This window comes from Natator depressus, chromosome 1, assembly GCF_965152275.1.
Source record: "Natator depressus isolate rNatDep1 chromosome 1, rNatDep2.hap1, whole genome shotgun sequence".
NCBI classification, from domain to species: domain Eukaryota; kingdom Metazoa; phylum Chordata; order Testudines; family Cheloniidae; genus Natator; species Natator depressus.
The window spans coordinates 250,645,413-250,672,267 of NC_134234.1; the positions used below are offsets into that span (position 1 = coordinate 250,645,413).

The window sequence follows — 26,855 nt, forward strand, 5'->3', positions numbered from 1 at the left end:
AGCTGAATACGATCATATATAACATCAGATTGTTGGGTACTGAGTAAGGTAACAGTCAGTTACAGCCTCCGATTTTCATCCACCCCTCCGTCCCACCCCTCGTCCCCATCCCTCTTCAGGGACTCTTCTCATGAGCAGCTTCTCGTCCAGGAGGTGCAAGCCCTCCTATGTGTGGGGACTGTAGAGGAGATTCCTCAAGACTTGAGAAGGAAAGGGTTTTACTCCTGATATTTCATAATCCAGAAGGCCAAGCAGAGGGGGAGGGAGGTCTAATGGCCCATCCTGGACCTGTGTCACCTCAACAAATATCTCAAGAAATTGACATTCTGTATGGTCTCCCTGGACTCCATCATTCCCTCCCTGGATCCAGGAGACTGATATGCCGTCCTTGACTTAAAGGATGCTCATTTCTACATCTGTCTTCTACAGACACAGAAGATTTCTCAAGTTTGCAGTAGGTCAATGCCACTAACAATTCACCGCTCTTTCTTTCAGCCTATTGGCATCCCCACAGGTCTTCACAAAGTGTATGGCCGTGGTAGCAGCCTTCCTCAGGTGTTGAGGCGCAGAAGTCTACCCATACCTCTACGACTGGCAGAACAAAGGGCAGTTGCAGGCTCAGGTGCAGTGCATCATCAGTACAGTCCAGGCCACCTTCCAGGCACTGGGTCTGTTAATAAACAAGCAGAAGTCAACCCTGGTCCCCATTAAGAGAATAAAGTTTATCAGGGCAGTGCTCGACTTGACCCAGCCAAAACCTCCCTACCAGAAGCCTGATTCCAAGCTATATTGGACCTGATTTCCAAGGTCACGATTCACCCAATTCACGGGTCTGCTCAGGTCTACCTCAGACTACTGGGACACATGGCAGCATGTACCTACATGATGCAGTACACAAGGCTATGCCTCAGACCCCTCCAGATATGGCTGACATCAGTCTACTCCCCAAGCAAACACCACCTGGACTCAGTATTCATGATTCCACCTCTAGTTCTCACTTTGCTGGCCTGTTGGAGAGACCCAGGATCCATAATGGAAGGGGTACACTTTGCTACCCTTCAGCTATTGATAACCCTAGTCTCAGACATGTCAGACCTGGGGTGGGGAGCCCACCTCGGTAGTCTCAGGACCCAGGGCCTTTGGTCCCAGGAAGAACTCTCCCTGCATATAAATGTCAGGGAACCCAGGGCAGTACACTTGGCTTGCCAGTTGTTCCTTCCCCAGATCTCAGACAAAGTGGTGCAGGTCCTGATGGACAACACTGTACCAATATTTTGCATCAGTGTTTTACATCAACAAGCAAGGGCGCTCGATCTTCAGCCCTGGGCCAGGAGGCCCTTCAGCTGTGGGATTTCTGTGTGAAACACGCCATTCACCTCGAGGCGTCAAAGCTCCCCAGAGCCCAATACGAACTGGTAGATCATCTCAGCAGATCTTTTTCCTCTCTCCACGAGTGGTCTCTTCACCCACAGGTCATCCATGTCATCTTCCAGAGGTGGGGGCCTCCACAGGTGGACCTGTTCACCACCAGACAGACCAGGAAATGCCATCAGTTCTGTTCACTGCACAGTCACAACATAGGCTCCCTCTCCGATGCCTTCCTGCTCTCACGGGCAGACAGCCTGCTGTATGCCTTCCCACCGACCCCCTTGGTTCACAAGGTCCTTCTAAAAATCAAATGGGACAAAGTGAAGTTTATCCCAATAGCACTGGCAAGACCATGCCAGCATTGGTTCAGCAAGCTTCTAGACCTCTTTGACTCACATTCCCACTCCTCCCAGACTTGATTTCACAAGACCACAGCCAGTTGCTTCACCCTAACCTTGCCTCCCTGCACCTGACTGCATGGTTGCTGAGTGGCTGAACCCTGAAGAGCAGGCCTGCTTGGATCAGGTTTGACAGGTCTTGCTAGATAGTAGAAAGCCTTCTACCAGGGCTACCTACCTGGCCAAGTGGAAACATTTGACTTGTTGGGCCTCTAAATGAAATCTCTCTCCATCCTGATCTTCTCTTCAGTCTATCTTGGACTATCTGCTCCACCTAAAGCATCAGGATCTGGCTCTCTCATCTATTAATGTTCACTTGGCAGCCATCTCCACCTTCCACCCTCCACTGAATGGCAGATCAGTGTTCTCCTGTGAGATGACAGTAAGGTTTCTGAAGAGGCTGGAAAGACTCTACCCTCAGGTTCATGATCCAATCCCCCCATGGGACTTAAACCTGGTCCTGGTGAGGCTCATGCCCCCCCCCCCCCCCGAGACATTAGCATCATGCTGCCTGCTGCTTCTCTCTTGGAAGGTCACCTTCCTGGTGGCAATCGCCTTGGCCAGAAGGGGCTCTGAGATCAAAGCCCTGATGTCGGAACCCCCTTATAAGGTGTTCTTCAAGGACAAGGTCCAGCTGTGCCCCGACCCGGGCTTCCTGCCAAAGGTGGTGTCGCAATTCCACAACAACCAGGACATTTTTCTACCTGTCTTCTTCCCAAAACCTCACGAGTCCACTGAGGAACGTCTGTTTCATATGTTGGATGTTAGATGGGCCCTCCCTTTTATATTGAGGGAATGAAGTCCTTCAAGAAGTCTACGCAGCTCTTTGTAGCAGTAGTGGAAAGGATGAGAGGGCTACCTTTGTCATTCCAAAGAATCTCATCCTAGATAACGGCCTGTATTCGAACTTGTTACAAGCAGGCGAAGGTTCCACCTCCTGCCATTGTAACTGCTCATTTCACAAGAGCCCAGGGTTCATCAGCAGCGTTCCTTGTGCAGGTATCAATCCAGAACATCTGCAGGGCCGCAACCTGGTCATCGGTGCATACCTTCACATCCCGCTATGCCATCACCCAACAGGCTTGAGATGACGCTGGTTTCAGAAGAGCAGTATTACAGTCAGCATGTCTATGAACTCTGCGCCCACCTCCAAAGGTCCTGTTTGTGAGTTACCTAGCGTGGAATAGACATGAGCAAGCACGCAAGGAAGAAAACTTGGTTACTAACCTTCTGTAGCAGTTCTTCGAGATGGGTTGCTCTGGTCCATTCCATGACTCGTTCTCCTACCCCTCTGTCAGAGTTACTGGCAAGAAGGAACTGAGAGGGTGCGGGGCCAGCAGGGCCCTTTAAACTAGCGCATATGGCCAGAGGGTGCTAGAGCTAGCCCAATGGATACCACTGAGGTAAAAATCTCCAGCAACCGTGCATGCGGCATGCACACACCTGGCACGGAATGGACGTGAGCAACACATCTTGAAGAACAACACTTATGGAAGGTTAGTAACAGTTTTTTCATTTGTTAGTGATGGGAAGAAATGAGAAACTAATAAGCAGTGCTTCACAAGTCACTCTCATACCACACCTGGTAAGTCAGTTTTGTAAGAATGATCCCGATTTTACATCTGGGAAACTAAACCAACCAGGCCCAAATTGCTGTTGTACTGGTGCAGAGACACCCTGCCCCCCCCCCACCACCACCAAGGAGAATGCTTCCCCTAGCTTGTGGCTGGTGAGGGCTGGCTTGGCCTTCCTCACAGGTTAGAGTAGCCCTGAGGCTGGCACTGACCTGTATCCCTAATGCAATGCCCTATAGGAGCCAGTGTACTAATACAGAATAGCTGGAATGTAGGCACACTCTGGCTCCACTGCAGGGAGCCCCTCCACTGGGGGGGATGGGACAGAGCTGGCTTTACACCTTCCAGAGAGGTCTCCTACATCAGGGTCATTCTCTAAAGGGAGTTTACAGCCCTGTAACCTGTGCAAAGGGGACACAGGAGATAGATGAATTTCCCCCCTGCTCCCCAGCCCTCCTCCCCCTTAGACAGGATGCCTCCCACCCATATGCAATCCTGGAGCACCTCCTCCCTCCAATTGCCCCACTTGAGGCAGGGTCCATGTCCCAAGCTCACTTCCCCACCAAAGCAAGCCCCAGGGCCCACCCTGCACCCCACCCTCTGGGGCACTGCCCGATACCCACCTCCATTGAAAGAATCGCAATTGCACTGAAGCCTACTAAAGTGATGACAAAGATTCTTCAGTATGAAAAACTGACCCCGGGTGACTTTTTTATGGTGTTTGCTTAAAATGCTACCTGGAAACACCAAAACTCTCTTCTCCTTTTACAGAAGCTTTTCTGACTTAAATGAAAAAATGAGAAAAAAAGTCTGTTCTGAAAATATCTTTCTCTTGTGTATATGCCTTGATCCTAGATATCAACCCCTTATGTCAGAAGTCCAGGCAAAATCTCATTTAACCCGAACGTGGATGCAAATGGAAATGCTTCAGGCAGCAGTCTAAAATAATGATGTCACAGAATGAATGTCTGAAACTGAAAGATCAGATGATGAATCGGAACGTCTTATAAAACTCATTAAACCTCTGAAAAGATAGTGAGATCGGGATGAAGGAAAGCCCAAAAAGGATTGGGCCAATTCTTGATTAATTTGAAGATGAGCCAGGTCTCAGTAAGACAGAAAACATATTAACTGATGGGGATCCATCATAAAAATGTCATGCTCGAGCTGTATCAACGGGCAAAAATTGTATGGGCAGTTGCAGGAACACAAGTGAGTTTTTGAAAGAACACTTTCAGGCTTCAAATGTATCCTTTCGTCACAGAGGTCCAATATGACAGACCAAATATTAGATGCTTTTTTAGTTCACTCAAACAAATTGTTCATAAAAAAATTGTGTTTGATAACACTAAAACATTAGGAAAACTCATGTAAAATTAAAAAATGGTCAAAAATCAAAAAAGTTTCTTTTTTTTTTTTCAACTCTCTCTTTCGAATTTACTTCCACTAAGACTGAAATTTGATTTGAACCAGTTCACACTGGTAACCGAACTGTGTTTGGGGGGTTTATGGGTGGCTTGATCTGGAACTGAACCCAAAGACACTGAATGCAACTGAAGGCGAACCTGAACTGAACCAACACAAATACCTGTTCAGCTCCCTTTTAGCAGCCGCCTTCGTCTTTGAGCTGGAAGTTCTGCCCGCAAGAGGAAGTATACAGTGTTCACGTGGAGCATCACTTGCTGGGACTTGTCATCTCTGCAGAGGCAAACCTCTGGTTTAAATTAAAGAAGAGGGCTACCCTGGGCTGCATTCAGCTCTGTGGGGGTTGTCTCTTGGCCACCCCATCCTGCACATAATCACTTGTGAACTGCCTCCATCTCACCAGCACAGAAGGAACGTGGTCATAGGAGTTGCTGTATTGCTCTCTAAAAATGATTTAATGCTGGGACATCACAGGGATGGTTCTGTGAAGCGTTAGAACACATGGGCCTGATGTGCAGAGGTGCTGTGCCCAGGTAGGTCCCACTGATTTCAGCGGGCATTCTGGATGCTCAGCACTTCTGAAAATCAGGCCCACATAGTATATTGGCTCCTCTGCCTGTGATTTGATATGAGCAGGAGCCGTCTCTCCCCTCGGGGTGCCAGGCTACAACACTAGGAGGCCTGCCTCTGGCCAGACAGGCTCACTGGCCCTCACTCAGCCCCACTGCCTGATGCTTTGACAGCACACCTGGCCTTCCTGCGGCCTGTGTCTCTGAGTAATTTCTGAGGGAGCAGTTTCTGGGAGCTCCTCCATGACACCCAGCTCTGGAAGCTCCATTACATTTAGCTCTTCCTATTTTTAAGTTAAAGCTGACTAACCGCCCACCCCCACCCCGCAGAAGTACCACAGGCTTCCAGCTACCACTGCTCTAAATATTTATTCATACACCTGCGTGCACATCCCCACTTAAGGTGACCAGATGTCCCAATTTTATAGGAATAGTTCTGATATTTGGGGCTGTATCTTATATAGGCGCCTATTACCCCCTACCCCCATCCTGATTTTTCACACTTCCTCTCTGGTCACCCTATCCCCAAACCATGCACAAAGTTTTCACAGCAGCAAACACAGGCAGGCTCCAAAGATTGCTCACACTGGGGCTTGCAGGGCTTCAGCAGGGCCAGGAATTCAGGGTCTATAGGGAACCTTGTTTTGTTTTATTAAATCTAATACACTATTTCTATTTTACAGTGTTCTAGTCATAACATGAGGAAAAATAAACTCTGAAGTTGAGAGAAAGGGAGCAGCCAACTATGGAGCCCTGATTCCACCTTGCAGCTGAGCAGGAAACCCCCAAGTAAAAGCCCTGGGCTAACCCCTGCTCTGGTACACCCATGTTTGTGGCGGTGTAAGTGATTGGCCCTGTGCTTGGAACAGAGGCCATGTCTACACTACAACATCATGTTGACCTAACTTTCGTTGGCCAACAGCCACTGCGGTTTTTACATCGTTTGTGCACATGAGGCTCCATGGGTTGGCAGTGCACGTCTTCCCAGGAGCGCTTGTGTTGATTGTACTATCAGGGTGGGGTATTGTGGGATGGCTCCTGAAAGCCAGCAACAGTCGAGGTAAGTAACGCAGTGTCTACACTAACGCTACGTCAACCTAGCTACATCAAGCATGACAGTGCACAGGAAGGTGGTATTACTAAATTGGTGTAGAGAAGCACTTATGCTGGTGGGAGCCAAATTTAAGTAAAGACGCTTCTACAGCTAGGTTGACACAAGGCACCGTACATTGGCCTACCCGTGTGGTGTAGACCAGGCCTGAGTTAATGATGCTGTGGCTGCGCAAGAAGGAATAGACCCCACCCTCTGCTCCCTCCCTCCCAGTTGTGCTGGCCCTAGGAGCCAGAGGCAGGGCAGAATTCCTTTGCCACTAAGGTAAGTCAGGCTCTGGATGCCCAGAGGGCAGGTCTGGCAGAAGAGAAGAGCCAGTTTCACAGTGCACTTTGCACTGGAGAGGAGTCTCCTGGGGGCCTATGAGAGACTCTGGCTGGGGGCTCGCTCTCTGCTGCATTCACCTGTGAGGCCTAAGGAGCAGCGAGTCCTGCAAGAAAGGGGGAGGAGAGCAAGCCCATCCCCTGCCCAAGCTGCAGCTCCCTGATGTCCAGATGCTGGCACCTGCCCCTCATGTGCCCCGCCATCACACACAGGCTGCAGCAGAGCTGCACCATGGATGTGAAATTTTGACCATCTTAAAAAGGAGAAATCTTGGCCCCAATTTTCTCGCCCCCACCCCTTTCCGCTGCCTGTAAGACAGTTTCTGTGCTGATGGCCTTCGAGCTCCGAGCCCTCATTCCCAGACAGACACCCGCAGGAGACAGGCCCAATGCCCCCAGCTGCTTATTGCAGCATGATCCCACTTTAACCCATCACGTGTTTCCTAGCACACTCCGGCGAGGACAAAAGGCATTCTTCCAAATACAGCTGCTGCAAACCTTTGGGTCTCTCTTGCCTTGCCGCCACCCCCCACCCTCCATTAGCCCTGATCAAAAGAAATGGTCAGTGTCTAAATCATAGTTCAACCAGAAGGGGAGGAAAATGACATTCTTTCAAAGGAGGGCAACAACAAGCTGCTGTCTCTAAATTGCCAGATTCGACTTCCCCAAACACGTGGGAGTTCACTTCTTCTTTCAGGAAGAAATAGGGGGGATTTGTCTCTGTGGAGCAACCTAGAGAGACAATCCCCAACTCGTGCCCAGCAGAGGAAAGGTTTGCTTTCTCGTTGCTATTGCAGTGCGACCCTCCTTCCCACCTTTCAACAGACATAAACAAGCTGGACACAGCCCAGTGTATCGCTCTTCTTCACACCAATATGGTGGCCACACTCTGGTTTTACACTATACCAACGTTACAGGAATTGCTGAGCCTACGACACTGGGATTTCTCTTTAGGACTCTCCCGATTCCTCCCCTCCCCCTACCCCCCCCCAAAAAACAAACAAACAAACAAACAGCCCCATACAATATGCTCCTTGTTGATACTGTGTCCCATCACCTCATTATCATCTCATCCCTGGCATTCAATAAACACCCAGGATCAAAGGGGTCAGTTTGTTTAAGGTGCAGGTGATTCCAGCGCGCAATAGCCAACCTCCCCAGAGCTCCGCCGGAGCAGCCCTGCTCCTAGGTCTTCTGGGGGAATGTTTCTGCAGCAGGAAGCGTTTGTGAAATTTAACAGGCCCATTTCTTTACCTTTCCCTGAAGGCTTTTTCGATCCCGTTGCTTCAGACGCTATTTTGTCACAGTCTCACTCTTTTGCAACCTCTTATTGAGCCGCAGTTTGCTTCCCACACAAAACCCCCTTGAGTTTTCCAGGTTTTGCTCCTCACTCCTTTGCCCCAAAGGACAATCTTTGTGGTTATTGTCTTTTAGGCAAAGCTAACAAGTGTGTCAGCATCTCCCTGCCCTGCACAGAGACTTTTTGCATGAGTGCTCAGAATCCGAGCAGGGCCCCGCGGCAGCCGACTGGCAGCAACGCTTTTGTCTCCTTTCATCTCTTAATATGGATTTGAAGGTACTAGGAGATGTTCGGCTTCCTGTTTAGCAGAAGCGCTGCTTGTTTTGCTGGGTGGTTGGGGTTTTTTTGTTGTTTTTTTTTTCCAGGGGAAGGGAAGGAGGGGGGAAGTCTGGGTGTGGGGGAGAGAGTAGAAAACGTTGGCTCTGTCCATGGTCAAAGTAATTCAGCTGTAATCCCCCTTTCTCTTCCTCTCCTGGAGCTCTATTCATATTCTAATCACAGCTTTTCCTTCCCTAAACCAGCCACTTTATCAGAGCCCGAGCTTTGCACTTTTACTTCCACTTCCAGCACCTAGAACCGCCTTCAGAATAAGCAACTTTCTTTGCAGTCCAGCTCCCTTGCACCCCTACAACGTTGTCCTAAAAACCGCAGGTAACATTTTGTTCTTTTCACGTACCCCGGAGAGCACACACAACCGTCCCTTCTTTCTTGGAAGCGCCGCCTGGAGCTTCCCTTCTCTTCCAGACTTGCACGTCAAGTGCATACGACTTGTACAACGTGCCACCGCCCTGTGCAACAGATGCAGTTTATGTGCAGTCCCTGGCGAGCCAAGCAAAAATGCCTTGGGGGGGGGGTGCCAGGGACACAGAACTGGACCGTCAGCTCTGTTCATGGGCAACTTTCTCCGTCACCCCTCCCCAGCCAAACTGAGCTTGCAAGACCTGGGGGGAAGGCAGCACACAGCCTCCAACTCCATGTGTGTCTGTGAATGAGCCCAACTTAAAGCCCGGGGAGGGGTCGATCGATGGGGTCTTTACACACACCGCAGAGCCCGCACCCAAATCTCCTGCTTGTTTGAAGAGCTGAGTCAAATTTGAGCTCAGGCTGTAATGAACCAAAGACTTGGGGGGGGGGGGAGTGGAAAGGCCCCTGGAACTTTAAATCAGAAGAACGTTTCTAATGCTCTAACCGAGAGGGAAGTCGAAGTGTTGGGATTGCGTAGATCTAAGGCCCCCCTTTTTGGAGGAAAGCTTTTCTTATTCAAAACAGCATCACAATGGGCTTCACATTGAGCCTTGCCACATCCCCATCTGACTAGCAGCCATTCATCAGGCTGGCTGGCCTATCAATGACATTTCTCCCATCAGGGCTCCTATAAAATGATGCTTTTTCCCATGAAACATCCGCAAACATTTTGACGGGTCTGGCTTTGCCCTGCTGGATTACTGAGTGTCCCTCTTTCTCTCTCTCTCTCTCTCTCTCTCTCTCTCTAACCCCCCCCCCTTCTCCCCTCTCTCTGTTCTCGGTGTGCATCTCTGAGCTAGGGGATCTCCAGACCCCGGGACTTTGGGGCTTCTGTACTGCCCATGGGAAGAGCATGCATTGTGGGTTACTGGAGGAACCCGACATGGATTCCACAGGTTAGTCCAAGACTCGAGACAACAGTCTCCCATTGCAGCCAAGTGGAGACTATTCAACTTGACAGTGGAGGAAATATACTAGACTCTACTAGGGTGATAAGTTACCCGGCTTCCAATCAAAGGTGCATTGTGTGTGTGTGTGTGTGTGTGTGTGTGTGTGTGTTTTCAGTTCACCAGAAAGGGAGCCCCAAAAAGTTGTGTTAAAAATAGACAGGGCTGGCTGGAGCCCTGAGTTTGCCCTTGCGGCTGCGGTGCAGGCTGGATTTTTCCTCGGGATATCGGCAAACTAATTCCCTCTCTGCTTTCAGTTTTAGGCAGTTGACTAGATTTGAGCGGAGCCTTTCCAGGGCAATAAATTACGGTATTAATAAGGAAGGGGTTGTGTTTTTTTTTAATGACCTCATCCAAATGGCGTCTTGTGGGAATAGCTAGAATGCAAGCCGGTTTGGAAAGCGAGTCCATCGCTGGGGTGGACTGGCTGAGTAGGAAGTTTTTCTGATTTTTTTAAAAATTCAAGCCAGGGTTAGGTGTAAAGACCTTGGTTGGGATGAAACGGAGACCGTGACTAACCTCTTCCTAACCGCGGCAAGCAAAGCCCCAGGCTTCCTTAGACTAGAGGGGATGGATGCGGAGCTCAGTCAGAGGAGTGCACTAAAGTGTATTTGTCCAGCTCAGGCTGCAGCTTCCTGCCAGCCCCTGGCACCGCAGCGTTGGCAAGGCTCGTGCTTTGGAAATCGGGTGGCGGTGGATTGCAGTTTCGGTGGCTGGTAATGTTGTGGACAGGTTCCGAGAGTATCCCCTGAACCACATGCTTTATTAGCTCCCTTAACTTAAGGCCTTCCATTTCTTCCCCATGCCAGCTGTCAGTTAGCTACCTTCCGAAACGAATCCACCCCCCTTTTTGCGCCGGTTCACCTGGCGTCCCCCTTTTTTTCCCATCATGAAATCGATTTAATCATCTTGCACCCACAGAAATGACATTTCTAGATTTTTTTCTATGTCCAGCCGGATCTTACACTCGGGCCACACCAGCCTGTCCTGATGCAACATATGACATAGGAAAGCAATTCCCACTCAGAAGCAGATCCCTGAATCCATCAGTAACCTTTGCGCTTTTCTGAGAAAAAAACTTTCCAAACAGGTCGCTCGCTCGCTCTCTCACACGGCAAAGTCCTCTTTCAAAATAAGCCCAGCTTGGAATCATTTCCACTTTTCACTTGAGAAATCGTAAGTCGCCGTTTGCCCTGATTTGCGGCTTATATTCGCCTTATGCAGGTTTCTATCGAGTTTTAGGTTTCAGAGTAGCAGCCGTGTTAGTCTGTATTTACAAAAAGAACAGGAGGACTTGTGGCACCTTAGAGACTAACCAATTTATTTGAGCATGAGCTTTCGTGAGCTACAGCTCACTTCATGCATCCGTTAGTCTCTAGGGTGCCACCAGTACTCCTTTTCTTTTATCGAGTTTTGGTAATTTATAATTAATTATAAATTGCCGTGCTGAACACGTATTGGGGACCCGATCCTTCCCCCAACGAAGTCAGTCGGAGTTTTGCCGTTGACTTCAGTGGGTACAGGATCCTGCCTTGCAATGTTGACCGAAGAGTAATTATGGGCCAGATTCTAGAGACCTTACGGGCTCAAAACTCCCAGAGACTCCCTGAGAGTTTTATCCGATGAAGACCTACAGGATCCACCCTAACAGAACTAAAACTTCTCTTTGATTGGGCTCCTTCTCCCTGACCGTGCTATATTTTCCACTGGGAATTCTCCTGTGTGTGTCTTTCACTCAGATGCAAAGAATCTCTCTCCCCCAGCTCAGTATCTTTAGGCAGTTCTGAGGGAAGGAAACGAGGGGAGACTCATTACCGCTAGCATTTGGAGGACTCTCCAGAAGTAAGTCGTGAGGGGGAGGTGTGTGTGAAAATATTGTAACATTTCAGAACCCCTGAAAGCCTGTCTGCTCTCTACCAGTTATCACCGGTTCGGGTAGGAGTCGATGCTGTGGTTTGAAAGGGGCCAGAGATGTAAAGAAAGCCTAAAGTCTCCTAACGGATCGTATGCAAGTTTCAAGAGCAAGACGCTTCCCCACCTAAATGTGAACTGCTTTCCCGCATAAGCAAACGCCAGATATTTAAATCTTTAATAGAATTTATTTTGTAAATGCAGAGTGTGAGATCCTTGCCCGGGGTTTTTTCTGTTGAAGCTTTAATTATTATGTGCATGCATTGAGAACTAAACGCAACAGCTGGAACTCAAAACCTTTCGGGGGGCGGGGGGGGGGAAGGGAATAGTCTGGCTGGGGCGAATTTACAAAGATGTGACCCTTTAACAACAACAACAACAAAAAAAACCCGGAGTTTGTTTTCTCAGGATGAAAATGTTTTGAAATGAATGAAGCGTTGTACTCGCTGATTTGCAACACTCGCTCTAAGGCAGCCCACACTGCGCCTAGTTTTCAGTGAAGAGTCGTTAAACAGTAGGATAAAGTTGCCCCTCTTAGCAGGGACGCAATCCAGACTTATTTATGGGCACTGCTTGTTACTTACCGGTGGAGCAGGCGATTGGAATCACCGATACTTTCAGTCCCAACACTCAGACCGGTGCCCTGCGGCCGTCCCTGTGAGCTGCCGTTCTCTAAATGCGGCACGGTTATGATAAATGGCAGCATGATTGATGAAGATAATATTAATCAGAAAACATTTTAGCCTTGCTAAACAGATGGCAAGAAAAGTGGAGCTTTGCAGTTGTCTCATTCAGACACCTTAGCCTCCCTTTCAGAGGACTTAATCCAATTAGCTTTTCTTCTGAGTTTCAGTTGTTATGTAAAGATCCTAGGGCATTGGAGGAGCAATATAGCTTCATTGGGGGAAAAAAAAAACCCCAGCCATGTTTTAATTTCTCTTTATCAGTTTTATTTTCTTGGGGTTTTTTTTTAAAGTAACGAGGGAAACAACCCAACCAGCCCGTAACTTTTAATGGCAAGGCACTGAAATCACTTAATAATCTTTGCTTTATAAAATAAAATGTCATCGGCTTAAATCTAGCCTAGCGAATCGTCAACTAAGATACAGCGTGCGTGGAAATTAGTTATTTTAAAACCGATTCAAAGAAGAAATCGATTGCTACAAATCTGGAAGTATTACAAAATCCCCTCTCCTTTTAATGAGATCTTCAGCATCGTCTTGTGACTTTTTAGGAGGATTTTTGTTTTAAACAGCAACGGGCAAAGCTTCCCCGCCCCTTAATATGCAACAAGTGCTCAGAATCAAAGGCAAAATTTTGCTGGAGTGAAAGTGAAGGATGCATCCACACACCGAGGGAGAGATTCCGTTTCCTTCTTATTTATTTATTTATTTTTGTCCTTCTAAAGAAATACCCTTTAGCTGAGGTGTGGACGGGAGGGAAGAGAGATGATGAAGAAGAAGAGAATCACTTCTTACTAGCAGCAGGGATCCAGGAGCTCAGGTCTGGAAACTAATTGAAATAGACAAGAGGAAGCAGCGCCCGGACTGGTGGTCCTGGCTCCTGATAGCTGAAGCGTTTCCCGATTGTCCAAACAAGGCTGTACAGGGGATTGCTGTATGGAGAGAACCCAACCCGTGGTCAGGAAGGGAAAAGCCCCCAGATTTCTTCGCTTGGGACAGACGGTTATTAGTGTGTCTGCCCTTCCCCTCCCTTAATCGACGATGAAGATAGGCTGTTGATATTCTTGTAAGGGGACCCCTACTCTTGCTGGCGATGCTGTTTAAAGGCACTTACGGTCTAGCGTTGGGCAAAGACCCAGAAGTGTGACGGAGTGAGTGATTTTGTTTTCTTCTGCAAGGCGCTGGAAGTTAACGTGTAAAAATCCAGGCCCTGCAGACGCACTGCTAGCTGGCGGCTCGCCCTGCCCTTTGTTTTAGACGTACAAAGGAAGAGCAAGGAGTAGTGGGGGATCTTCACAGAGGGGTTGGGTTTTATGGCCATAATCAGAGAGAGCTTTTCCCCCAAGGGCTCATCCTGACTCATTAAAACGGACCCCAAACAACCAGCCTAGTACCAGTACCTGTTTGCCCGGAGGTAAAGGAGAGAGACTCATGGCCAGCCCCATCCCACCCCGCAACCAAGCCCCCGCCTAATCCTACCTCGGCCTCACCTCCACATGCCCTTTACCTCCCCAGTCAAAGGGGGAGACCAACACCCACACGCCCTACCTTGGATTTCCCCCAAATCCCTGCCAGTTCCCCCCTTCTCTTCCTCCTGGGTCCCCTTCCTTCCTGCGCTCCATGCAGTCTCCTTTGTCATCCAGCTGGGATCTTTCTCTGGGGGCTGGAGGGGGAGCCGTTCCCCAGGGCTGCTGGCCAGGGAGGAAGTGACTCTGGGGAGAGCTCGCCGCAGTCTGGCCAGGCGCTTTGCACGGAAGAGGGCTACACCTGCCACACACACATTATGAACCAAGCCAAGGGTCGGATCCTGCCGTCTTTCATTCCGCCCCCCATCACCCACCCTGCATTGCACGGGTAAGGGCTGGAGGGAAGGGCTGTCATTTCTATACCTCTCCCAGCATTGATTCCTCTGGACACAATTCTGCAATCAGGGACAGGGTTAGGTGCTCAGACACCATGGCGATGGCTGCACTGCAAGCACCCAGAGAGACAAGGTGGGTGGGGTACTATCTTTTATTAGTCCAACTTCTCTTGGTGAGAGAGACAAGCTTTCCAGATACTCACAGCTCTTCTGCAGGAAAGCACCTAGCCAGCTAGAAGCCTCCTCATAGAGCTGGGCAGTCACTTCTGTGGTAGGGAAGTTATCTCCAGACTTGCCTTCTCACAATTTAAGGGCCAAAGTCTACCCCCTTCGATGCAACCCCACTGAAGTAGGCAAGGTGTGAGTGAGAACAGAGTTTGGCCCTTAAATCATCACCATCTGCTCCTGCTGCTTTGAATAGCCTATTCCTTCCCATCCACCTCTAGGGCCTTTGAGACGGTGCAATTCTCTCCAGGGTGGGCCAGTCCCACTGCAATCCATGGGAGTCCTGGCCAGGAAGGGGCCTGCTGCAGGGAGAGGGCTCAGAGCTACCGCGCCTAGAATGCGAGTTGGCTTCAGTGAGCCTTGCGCGGGCAGAGCGGTGCCTTGTGCGCGCTGATGGTGCCTTGCGCGCCCTGAGCGGTGCCCAGCCGCTGGAACGCACAGGACAGCTCTGCGCCTTCCCGCACACACCGAGAGAAAAGTTTGCAAGGCAGTGGAAGTAGTAATAACATGTTTCCATAGCCACAGCCCTCCCCCCACCCCCGTGACATCACCATGGTGACTGCAGGGAGCTGGGGGGGAGGCAGCTCCCGGCGGGGGAGGGGGTAGCAAAATATTATAAGTTTTCTGGTTTTTTTTGTTCTTTAAAAGGCGTTTGGGAGCAGGGGGCACCAAGAAAGCAGCAGCGAGTTCACAACAAAGGGGGAGTGAGGGAGTGGAAGGAGCAAGGATCCAATGGAGCATGCATGTCCCCCTCATACAATGTAGGAGCCCCTGCCGCTTGCTGTGAAATAAAACCACGCAGAAGAGAAGGGGCGAAACCCTGCTGAACAGCTCCAACAAATCATTCTTAATCACTCATTAACAATCCTGTCCAAACAAACTTGGGAGGGACGGGCATCTAGAACCATCAGGTCTCTGGCCACCTCGGAGAGCAATCTTCCTTCCAGCCAAATGATTAGTACTACCCACTTCCTTGCATCAGCTCACACAACGCAGCTGGATTTTGCATTGCACCTTTGGTTGACATAATCTTCTAGATGCTTCACAGAGCTACCTAGCAAATGATCAGTGACAGAGAGATAGAGAAAAGCAGAGGTGTAGAGGCAAAGGAGAAAAGTGATGTGTTCAGCTGAGATTTGAAATGACTCTGTCTACTACTTGTTGAATAAGCATGCTAACAGTATTGCTTTTATATTTTCAGGACTGGGCAAAGAGCTAGTTTTCCCATAAGTAAAGGAAATCTCTCATGTCATCTTAATATTGTGTGATACACTGTGCGATATTACTGAGTCACACAGACACCAAACAGGCCTCACACCCAGAGATTCCACAAGAAGCAGGGGTCTGCAATGTATGATTCCCCTCCCTCCCCCTAGATGACGTGTCAGAGTTTAATCCTTTCATCAAAACAGTAGCTTTGTTTTGGTGGCGGTCATGATGTGTTTGTTTAGTTATTTTTAAGGCAGTTGTGTGTGTGCTCTCCTCTTTCCTAGGTGGGTAGCTTTACCTCCACATACCTTCAGCCATGTCCCAGAGGTCGAAACCTCCATCACTTCCCATCCTTTTGGATTCCAAAAGAACAGCATGTCTTTCCTAGGACAGGAACCGGAGACCATGCTAGTGTTGCCATCTTGCCAAGCATTATAAAACCCTCTGAGAATGATCTGTACCACAGGATGTCAGGGCTGGGGGGGATAGTGGAAAGGAGATCATTTTGCAGTAGAATGTTTCTGCTGGATGTATGTTTAAAGTATGGAGACACTTGTTGCTACAGTGTTTTGGGCCCCGTGTTGCTCCAAATGAAATCAATGGCAAAACTTCCACTTACTTCAGTGGGAGAGGGATCAGGTCCTTTTGGGGGTGGTGGGACCTAAAGCTGATACTTCGGGCCTGATCCAAAGCCCATTAAACTCAATCAAAAGGCTTACATTTATTTCAGAGAGTCCTTAAAGCACTTTTGGTGTGAACCCTGAAATGCTTAAATCACGTGAAATGATGAAAGCATTTTAGCATTAGTCAAATTTTGGGATATATGATCATCACTGCATGAGGATTATTATGATTCCCTGTGAATGAAGATGACATTATAGCTACATATCTTTGTTACTAAAACATATCAGTTCATTTTAAACATTCTGTTTTATTCATTTGCATTTTTTCAAAAAAATCTAGAATGTAAACATTCACTTATAATAGCTATAAAGGCTTTCATACATTGATTTTGATCATGAAAATTGGTATAAAGATGTAACCACTTTAAATCTTGACAAATATTAGTGTCCTAGTTGGCAAAGAGATTGATTATAAAACTTTAAAACATTTGAATAATAATACAGTATTTAACTGTAGATCTCCAGATTTTTGAAATTCAAATTAGTGGTTTATTTTGTTGCTGGAAAACTACCTATCTTTTCATAAGAAGTTTCCAAAACAATTTGCATTGTTATCTAGGAGACAAACTGTTTATTATGGCTGAAGCATGTTATATTTCTTTATTGATTGCTTATGCTGTGGTAGAAATGTGCTTGTTATATTCTATACTTCCATATACATAGTGCATTATGTTCCTGGGGCTGATCCTGTATTCCTTTTGCACCTTGAAGTTGATGTGGTGTGGATATACAAAGAATAGTGCGTTGAGTCCTATAGGGTCTAAATCCTGTTAACCACATTATCTGATTTCATAGAAATGCACCAGTGAAAGAGGTAGAAATGTTTTTTCATGTTTACTATTGTGGTGCTGCTGGCATTATTTTGGGTATTATGCTGGCGGAACTCTTAGTGAGAACAGGGAAGGTGCTAGGATCAAGACTTTACATTGTATCCAGGAATTATATTAAAACCTGCTTTTCAGAGATTTTTGGACTGTTAGACATTGACTTTGAGTTCTAGTCAGGGAAAAAATCGTCTACGTTTTCTTCAATTGCTATGGAATTATTTCCAAAAGTTCGAGGGAAAGACGTGTTAGTTTTCTCAGCTGTGTGTGTGAAATGAGTGAAGGCGCATTATTTGCCTGCTGTTTATAAATGGTTGTTTTTAAAACAAAAATACGCACACGAATAGCCTGGAGAGTGGCACAACTGTGCCTCATTCTGCAAAAGTAGAGTGAGAAAATATTTTTTTTTAAGCTACAGTCCTCAAGGTTTTACTTGGGCAAAACTCCTGTTGAAGAAAGGGCTCCAGAACTGGGCCCTCCGGACATGTGTGTGAGACTGCAATGGTGCTTCCAGTGGACATTGTGCACTTGTGACCCCCCTGCTCTCATCTGATGTACAGAACAGTCCTGCTTTACTGTAGTGTTCTTGTCTATTGAGTTCAATATTTAATCTGTTTATACAATGATGACTATTTTAACACCCTCATGCTGAGACACTAGGGTTCTGTGCTACATACCAATATTATTAAAATATAATCAAGCATAATTTGAAAACACCCTTATTATTTTAACCCCCCCAAAGAATAATCAATCTGTGGGGAGGCGGCATTCAATAAAAATAAGGGCAATATGGAGGAGAGGGGGAAAGGCTGGGTGGGGCAGCCGTGTCTGACTGTAGAACACCAGGCTTTCTTGTTTGTTTATAAAGAAGGATGAGAGGAATTGGGGTGAATGTCAAGGGGAACGGGTTCCACACTTTAGAGCCTCCCCCAGCAAAATCCTGACATTAAGGTGCAATGCTGGGATCGCTAAACTTGGGGTGGTGTCTGAATACACATCCCCCTTCAGGTCAAGACTCAAAGAGGTGGGCTCGAGTAAAGCCAGAACTGTAACGACGCCTTTGGAGCAGTGGTGGGCTGTCATGTACCTAACGCAGGTATAAAGTCCACACTTTGAGTGGTATTTGACATTACATGACAAAAAAATAATCAGCTTGCTATTACATGAATATTGAAGTAGGTGAATTTTCTGATTTCCCCCCTCATGTCTATTTCCATAGATCTGTGCTGAATTTTATATATTTATGCCATTGTAACTGAAAATGAATACTCTCTAAGACTTGATCCCGCTGGAGCCTGAAACTCATAGCAGCTGAGTAAACGGACTGCTGACATTCTAGCTAGGATGATGGGTGGTATAATGGGTTTTGCCACGAGGGATACAATAGAGAACAGTAGTAACGAGGAAGGGTAATTGGTGATGATTACGCCAGTTTGGGCATAGGGAATGTTTTTTAATATGTACATAGTCAAACATTTGTGCATGCACACGTGTGTGTGTGTGTGTCTGTGTGTGCATGTCTCATTTGCATTCAGATGTAAGTGTGTGTGTATAGTATAATTTTCTACTTGATAGAGGGCCCGATCCTGCCATTTCCATCCCCCTCGCTTCCATGGAAATCTTCTGTTGAAGTCAATGGGAGTTCCTCATACAAAGGGCTTGGCCTGTAATGAGTTTTTATAATGCTTGTGAATATGTAATTTTATTTTGCATCCATGTCACATGTGTAAATGGCAGTTGTGGCTTTGTCCCCTTCCTGTTTATTTTCTTCTTAGAGATTTGCATGAAGATCTGTTCATTAGGTATAAGACATCAGCTGCTGTTAGAAACTCTATCAATGGCAAAATACATTGACTTCAAACAGGGCCAAGATTTCACCCCCTGAGTATAACTGATCGTGTTAAATGTTTTTGGCAAGTTTTCCCCTTCATATTAAACTTGTCATAGAGAAAGAAAGAGGGGGTCAGCAGGAGGATGGGGCCCACTGGCTTCAGTAACTGAGAAAAGGCTCCCTTGCAGTTTAAAGTGCCCCCAACCTGTCCAAGAAAGGACAAAATGCTCAGCTCAGGAATGTTTTGTTTATTTCCCTGTGACTGCAGTTAAGTGTGTGTGGTGGTGGGGTGGGGAGGGGTTTGGAAAGTGAAATTATGTCTCTAAAATAGTCTTTGTTATGTGACTGAAATAGCCAGTTCTCAGCAGATAGCGCACCAGAGTTCACAGTTAACAAATTCTCACCAGGTTTTCTAAATAACAGCTCCAATATTATGATGGGTTTCACAGTAGCAGCCGTGTTAGTCTGTATTCGCAAAAAGAAAAGGAGTACTTGTGGCACCTTAGAGACTAACAAATTTATCTGACCATAAGCTTTCGTGAGCTACAGCTCACTTTATTATGATGATGAGCAACAACGGAAGAACCAGGATAGCAGGATAGACAGGTGTCTTTCCGAGAAACAGTCCCAACTAAAACCCACAGCATTAAGAAAGAGTCATTAATTCTAAAGCATTCAGCTCTTGATATGCATTTCGATTTCATTATTTTTCTGTGCTATTCCTGGCCTGATCCTGCAGTCATTAGGTGGACAAAACTACCATTGAAGACAATAGGAACTTTGGGCAAATCAGTACTACAGGGTTAGGCTCTTATGTTATGTCAGCACATCCATTGTAAACCCTATTCTTCAGGGGGGGAAGGTTAATTCAGTTGCAAAGTTGATAGCCAGTCTTGAAAGAAATCGGAGTTTTGCCTGAAGTCAGGACTTAAAGAATAGATGATTAGAAATTGTTGTGGCTTAAGGAGAAATGTCCTGAGACAGGTTAGTATTTGAGTCACTTCTTTTTTCTTTCTTTTTTTTTTTTCTAATCAGTACTCACTTTTAAAGTTTTTGTAAAACCTGCTCTGGTCAGAATAATACTAACGGGCCTCCTATAGCCAGCTGTCCCCAGCACAGCTATTTCAGGTGATGCAGCTAGTTGGGGCCTGACACCACAAACCTGTACTCGTGAGCTTTCCCATTACATTGGATAGGGCTACCTACAGGAGTAACAGCTACTCACTTGAGTAGAAGTTTATAGGATCAGGCCCTGAGTAAGCAAAACACTGAAATACAGATGCTGTGAACTTTAGGTTGCTACACAGATTTATGGGGCCTGAACTAGAGCCGAATGGAGTCATTCACTGGGAGTCCCTTCATTGAAGCCAACAGGCACTGGATTCCATCCTTAGTCTGTGGTACCTTTATACTGCAATGAAATGGCAAAGAGAATTACAGTAAGAAATCATCTTGATTACAGCAGATAAAAGAGATGTAGGGTGAATAGTGATACACTGAATGGAATGATACGTTAGGTTAAAACATACTTTTCCTGTATTGTATTCATTTCTGCACAATATTTGATGAGTGCTAAAGCTACACAGAGACAGGGTGCACGTGCTATTGGTGATGAAATCAAGTTGCCAGAGGCAACGTTGGGGGGAAAGGCCTAAATCAGCACAACGTACGTCCAGCTTCCGGAGAAGCCTGTTCTCCTGGGCTTCTAAAATCTACCACCGGACATATATTATCGTGCCACGTGAGGGAAGCCCTGGGCCCTGAAAGGGGTTCTGCTTGAGTGGGCCCCTTCACCTGCACACAGCCTCATTGCCCTAGCAGAGCTCCTTGCAGGTTCATGGATTTACTCCACCCGCCCCGCTGCCCCCTCTGAAAACAATGGGAGCTGCCGAGTGCTGAACTCTTCGGAAGATCTGGCCCTCTGTTTTGCCTTTCTCGTCAATGGCAATGATAACGGAGCCCAAAGTTGTGGTTGATTCTGTAGCCCAGGGTTTCCCAAACTTGGTGCCAACATTCCTCTCCTAAACACAGGATGGTAGAGACAATACTTGCCCCCACACCTCAATATAAACTAGGGCTGTCAAGCGATTACAAAAATTAATCGCGATTAATCATGCAATTAATCACACTGTTAATAATAGAATACCATTTATTTAAATATTTTTAGATGTTTTCTACATTTTCAAATATATCCATTTCAATGAAAACACAGAATACAAAGTGTACAGTGCTCACTTTATATTTATTTTTGATTACAAGTATTTACACTGTAAAAAACAAAAGAAATAGTATTTTTCCATTCACCTAATATAAATACTGTAGTGCAATCTCTTTATCATAAAGCTGAACTTACAAATGTAGAATTTTGTATAAAAAAACTTACGTTCAAAAATAAAACAATGTAAAATTTAGAGCCTGCAAGTCCACTCCATCCTACTTCTTGTTCAGCCAATTGCTCAGACAAAGAGTTAGTTTACTTTTTCAGGAGATAATGCTGCCTGCTTCTTGTTTACAAGGTCACCTGAAAGTGAGAACAGGCGTTCTCATGGCACTGTTGTAGCCAGCATCACAAGATATTTATGTGCCAGAGGCGCTAAAGATTCATATGTCCCCTCATGCTTCAGCCACCATTCCAGGGGATGTGCGTCCATGCTGATGATGGGTTCTGCTCGATAACAATCCAAGGCAGTGTGGACCGACACATGTTCAGTTTCATTATCTGAGTCAGATTTTCTTTTTTGGTGGTTCGGGTTCTGTAATTTCCGCATCGGAGTATTTCTCTTTTAAGACTTCTGAAAACATGCTCCACACCTCATCCCTCTCAGATTTTGGAAGGCACTTCAAATTCTTAAACCTTGGGTTGAGTGCTGTAGCTATCTTTAGAAATCTCACATTGGTACCTTCTTTGCGCTTTGTCAAATCTGCAGTGAAAGTGTTCTTAAAAGGAACAAGATGGGCTGGATCATCATCCGAGACTGCTATAACATGAAATACATGGCAGAATGTGGGTAAAATAGAGCAGGGGACATACAATTCTTCCCCCAGGAATTCAGTCAAAAATTTAATTAATGCGTTATTTTTTTAACGAGCTTCATCAGGATGGAAGGATATCCTCTGGAATGGTGGCCAAAGCATGAAAGGGCATACAAATGTTTAGCATATCTGGCACGTTAATACCTTGCAATGCTGACTGCAAAAATGCCATGCAAAAGCCTGTTCTCACTTTCTGGTGACACTGTAAATAAGAAGAGGGCAGCATTATCTCTTGTAAATGGAAATAAATTTGTTTGTCTTAGCAATTGGCTGAACAAGAAGTAGGACTGAGTGGAACTGTAGGCTCTGAAGTTTTACATTGTTTTGTTTTTGAGTGCAGTTGTGTACCAACCCCCCCCCCATTTGTAAGTTGCACTTCCACGATAAAGAGATTGCACTACAGTACGTGTATGAGGTGAATTGAAAAATACTATTTCTTTTGTTTATCATTTTTACAGTGCAAATATTTATAATCAAAACTAATATATACACTTTGATTTCAGTTACAAAACAGAATACAATATATATGAAAATGTAGAAAAACATCCAAAATATTTTATAAATTTCTGTTGGTATTCTATTGTTTATCAGTGCAATTAAAACTGATTAATTGCGATTAATTTTTTATATCGTGATTAATTTTCTGGAGTTAATCATGTGAGTTAACTGCAATTAATTGACAGCCCTAATACAAACATTTTAATTGGCGTGGGTAGGGGCAGCAAAGAGCATTCATGGTGGAGGGGAGGAGGGTTCATGGACTGGGAGGCTGCAGTTAGAGAGCATTTTAATCACATGGACGGAGCAGCCTGTTTACTTCTCCAGCTTGCTGGATCATTTCCACTTGGAGCTCCTGCAAACAGCCCATCTATTGAGCAGCTAGCATTCAGCACTGAATATTCAGGACTAGATTCTTGTCTTAGCCCTTTTCTTTTTTCCTGTTCCCTGGCCTTGCTTGCACATTGTGGGAAGTGGAGCCTTCTCCAGGAGGTCAGCCTCGCAGTTTGAGAAACTTGTGCTACTTTCTGAGGGGAGAAGGAACGGAAGGAATTGAATTTGCTCTAGGTTTTTGAATCTCTAATTTGCGTGTATTGGGGGCTGAGTGGAGAGCTGTTGAGAAACCTCTCAGAAATATACTTAGCTGGTAAGCTCTGTGGGATAAAACATAATGGCCATAATGGATCAGACCAAAGGTCCATCTAGCCCAGTATCCTGTCTTCCGACAGTGACCAATGCCAGGTGCTTCAGAGGGAATGAACAGAACAGGGAATCATCAAGGGATCCATTCCCTGTCACCCATTCCCAGCTTCTGACAAGAACTCTTAGTGTGTATATGTACAGTCCATAGTACTGTGGGACACTGATCTTTGCTGGGACCTCTAGGATGGCCTAGAGCACATTGTTTATTAATTAATTAATTAATACATATTATTTTATTTATTGTTGATTACCACCCCTTCTAATTTTGTAAAACAAATATGCTCCGGATGCATTTTTAAATTCTAAAAGAAATACTGTTCTCTTCTCTTTTTACCCTTTAGTATATCTTCATTTCTATTGCTTTGTTTTGCTGGGCTTTTCTTTTTTAGTATTTGGGTCCTTCCATATTGCTGCTGCCAATCCAGATGGCCCATCTGGACTTTTTTGAGAGTCAAGATTTCTGTATGGGTCGGGCAAGTGGTGCTCTTTTTGATGGGACAGATTTCTCTGGCTCTTGTATTGTTTTTCTCTTTTCTCCTGGTCTCCCTTTTCTCTGTTTGTTTGGTATCTTCTCCATCTTTATCTTCTCTCCCTCCATCCTCCTTTCTTCTTGGCTACCTCCTTTTACCAGTCCCCCCCCCCCCGCAATATTTCCTCTTCCTCCCCCTTTTCTTTTCCTTCTCAATTGTCTTCCTCATCCCCCATCCCTATTGTCATTGTTTTCTTGTCTCTTCCCCCTCATCACTTGTCTTCTTGCTTTGTCCTCTTTGCCTGCCTGTCTTACTGATGCACCACCTCAGTGCTTAAAGTGTGTGTAGGAGGAGAGGTCACAAGGGATCACAGACCTGGCAAAAAATAATAATTAAGAATTGAACCAGGTCACTGAGGGGCACACTTTAAGCACAGTTTTATAGAAGTTGCATCTCCCGGATTATTATAGACCCCACACATTTTTTCAGACCACTTTAAGCACTGATCACTGTGTTGGGCCAACTTGGCTTGCTGTTAGATTCAGCAGCGCCTGTTGCAGTGAAGGAAACATAGCATGGGCACCTGGTGTAGACCTGCTTCTCATACATATTGTATCCAGCCAAATCACTTTAGTTTTGTACCCCTGTGGGACTGAATCAACGGTCTGGGGCTTTCATGCCTCTTCGCATGCACTAGTGGGTTGAGGTTCAAGGGTTATCATGATGATTTCCCCCCGAAAGCTACTAGTGAGTGGATACCCCTGCCAGGTGACTGGGACCAAGAAACAAAGACCAGTCTCTTATGAACACTCGTGTGTGTCACACATTGATTACATGGGGTTCAAAGTAAATGGAATTTTTGGCAAAAGTGCAGAGAGGGAACTGTCCTTTGGCCTGGGAATGAACCTGGCACAGAAAAGGAGGAGGTGATTGTGAACTTTCAAATCTTTCTGGAAGGAAATGTTGTTGCAGAGAAATCAGAGAAGGTAAAATCTTCCATACTGCTATGTGCGGCAGACCCAGAATCACTGGAGATCTACATAATACATTAAAATGAGAACATGAATGTGGCTGCAAACTGACAAAGTCATCCAAAAAATTCAGGAATACATTCAAGGTATATATTCTTTAAAAAAAAACAGGTGCTGGGGCAGATGATTGACCATCATGTTGCAGAGCTAGGTAATGACTAAGTCAGGTGAATTTGAGTAGTTAACAGATGGATCAATTAGATAGTTTATTTCTGGTATAACTGATCACTAGGTCAAAGCAAGGCTACTGTGAGAAATGGACTTGACATTGCAAAGAACAGTGCATGCTTACAATGCTGGTGAAAACTACTGCCCAAAATATGTGGAATGCTGGAGAATGGCTGTCATCATAATTCCACGCACAACATGAGGTCAGATATACCAAACATAAATCACCATGTGGTTCCTGAGGAGGGTAAGGACAGAGTTTGAGATGTTCCTGTCTTGCCAGGCATGAATGCTGCTATGAAAAATAAGATCTGTAGTGAAATAGAGGAATCAGAATGCAAATGAACCATTGCAACCACATAAGATTCCTGAATGTCCTTGGTCCAAGGTTTGGGCCAGTCTTTTAAAACTGAAATATGCCCTCTTGGGTGAAATATTACTCCAGATTTTTAAAACTGAGCTGTTGCACAACACATGAAGTAACAAGGTAATAGCACAGTGTAAACACGATTTGCTCACCATGAGATTCCAGATGAGTTAACAACAAATAATGGGCTATAATTCACAACTCTTTCAGGTGTATCAGTTCAAGCACACCAGGGCAAGCCCATACTACACACCATAAAATGGGTTAGCACACCAGTCAATACAAAGAGTAAAAAACGAATAAACAGAACAAAAGGGCCCCATTGGATTCACGGGGTCCATACTTGGCATTGTTGAAATATCACAACACCCCTCACAATGCTTCATTAGGACCACCAGTTCAGAGATTTATCGGGGGAAGGACAAAGACCTTTAACCTGTTTCTTTGACCAAAGACAATTAACCCTGAAGTAGTTCCAACAGAACGATAGTCCAAGAAACCAGAACATAAAGAAACTACTACAACAAGAATGCTAGACACTTACCCCTGTTGCGAGTGGGAGAGAATGTTAGATTTCAAAGAGGCCGTGTCTGGCAACTTGCCAAGGTCATGGGCACCCAGGATACTACCAGCAGTGCTCCTGGATGGGCTGACATAATGCACATCCAGTCAACAACAATGAAATTACAAAAAAACAGCAAACCCAGGATCAAGGTAGCAGATCCACCTAAAGAACAAGTGGCCGTGTGATCAGAAAGCCACTGAGCTTGAGAGGTAATCGTTATTGACTAATGGTCCAGAAGAGGCAGAAGAATCCTTTCATGTGCCCTGGCGGTTGACGTTATCTACTCTAACCTACAGCCTAAACGTCTCTCCGTGTTTTATTAATTGTCCATATTAATTTTTGGTGGTTGGTTTGGGTAGATAGTATATTAGTTGCATTTGTTTGTTTGACTGTTTTAAAAAAGATGTACCATCAGCCACTAGAATTGGTGGCGACTGACCCCTGCCATGTACCAGGCGTGTAATTGTTTGTAGCCCAGTCCCACGTCAGGTGGCTGGTGCTAGGAAATAAATCTCAGTGTTTTGATGAAGTTTTCAGAGCGATCATGATTTTTTTTCCCCTTTAGGGACTCTTTCAAAAGCTTCTAATGCTCTGCTGTAGTCAACCTTAGGACACTTCCAACAGTGCACACGACAGTGTGCTTCTCAGGCGATGGAGGCCTTTGGTGTACGCGACAAGCAACTAAACAGCGTGTGTTACAGGGATAAGGAAGGAGCAAGACATGAGTGGGTTTCTCATCAGAACAAGTGATGTATAGCTAGCTCTGGCTATAAGCCTGTCCATGACTTGCTGCTTCATAATCACCTGCAGGGCACACTATTAGGGAGCTAGTCCCAAGTCTGCTGGGCTAGTTCTCTGTATTATTGGCAGCAAGGGTTGAACTGGGGGGAGAATATTCTGGTGGTGCTTGGCTCATGGCCTCGTTACTAAGCTTCCACCTTAGTTTGCTCTCCCCTCAACTCTCCCCACCCCACCTTCTTCTGTGGGCTGCTTCACTTCACTTCCTTCACCTTTCCTCTCATAGATGCTGTCCCT

The 26,855-nt window shown here is 46.0% G+C and overlaps 1 protein-coding gene and 1 long non-coding RNA gene across 4 annotated transcripts in view; one reads left to right on the forward strand and one right to left on the reverse strand.

Annotated features, from left to right (window-relative positions):
* Positions 1-1,423: 1,423 nt before the first annotated feature.
* Positions 1,424-8,892, reverse strand: LOC141978790 (uncharacterized). The gene is made up of 4 exons (XR_012636424.1): positions 8,023-8,892; positions 2,816-2,939; positions 1,945-2,135; positions 1,424-1,517 (listed from the first exon to the last, which is right to left on the reverse strand). It is a non-coding gene; the product is annotated as an uncharacterized LOC141978790 (long non-coding RNA).
* RFX4 (regulatory factor X4) overlaps positions 8,703-26,855 on the forward strand; it is a 131,255-nt gene continuing 113,102 nt past the window's right edge. Inside the window, exons 1-2 of one of the 3 annotated variants that reach the window (XM_074941088.1) lie at positions 8,703-8,719; positions 9,613-9,708. In XM_074941088.1, coding sequence (XP_074797189.1) covers positions 9,666-9,708 — 43 coding nt within the window. In that variant the 5' untranslated portion in view covers positions 8,703-8,719; positions 9,613-9,665. Of the gene's footprint in view, positions 8,720-9,546; positions 9,709-26,855 lie in introns of those variants that run through there. The other 2 variants (XM_074941094.1, XM_074941103.1) reach the window with 2 other exon arrangements.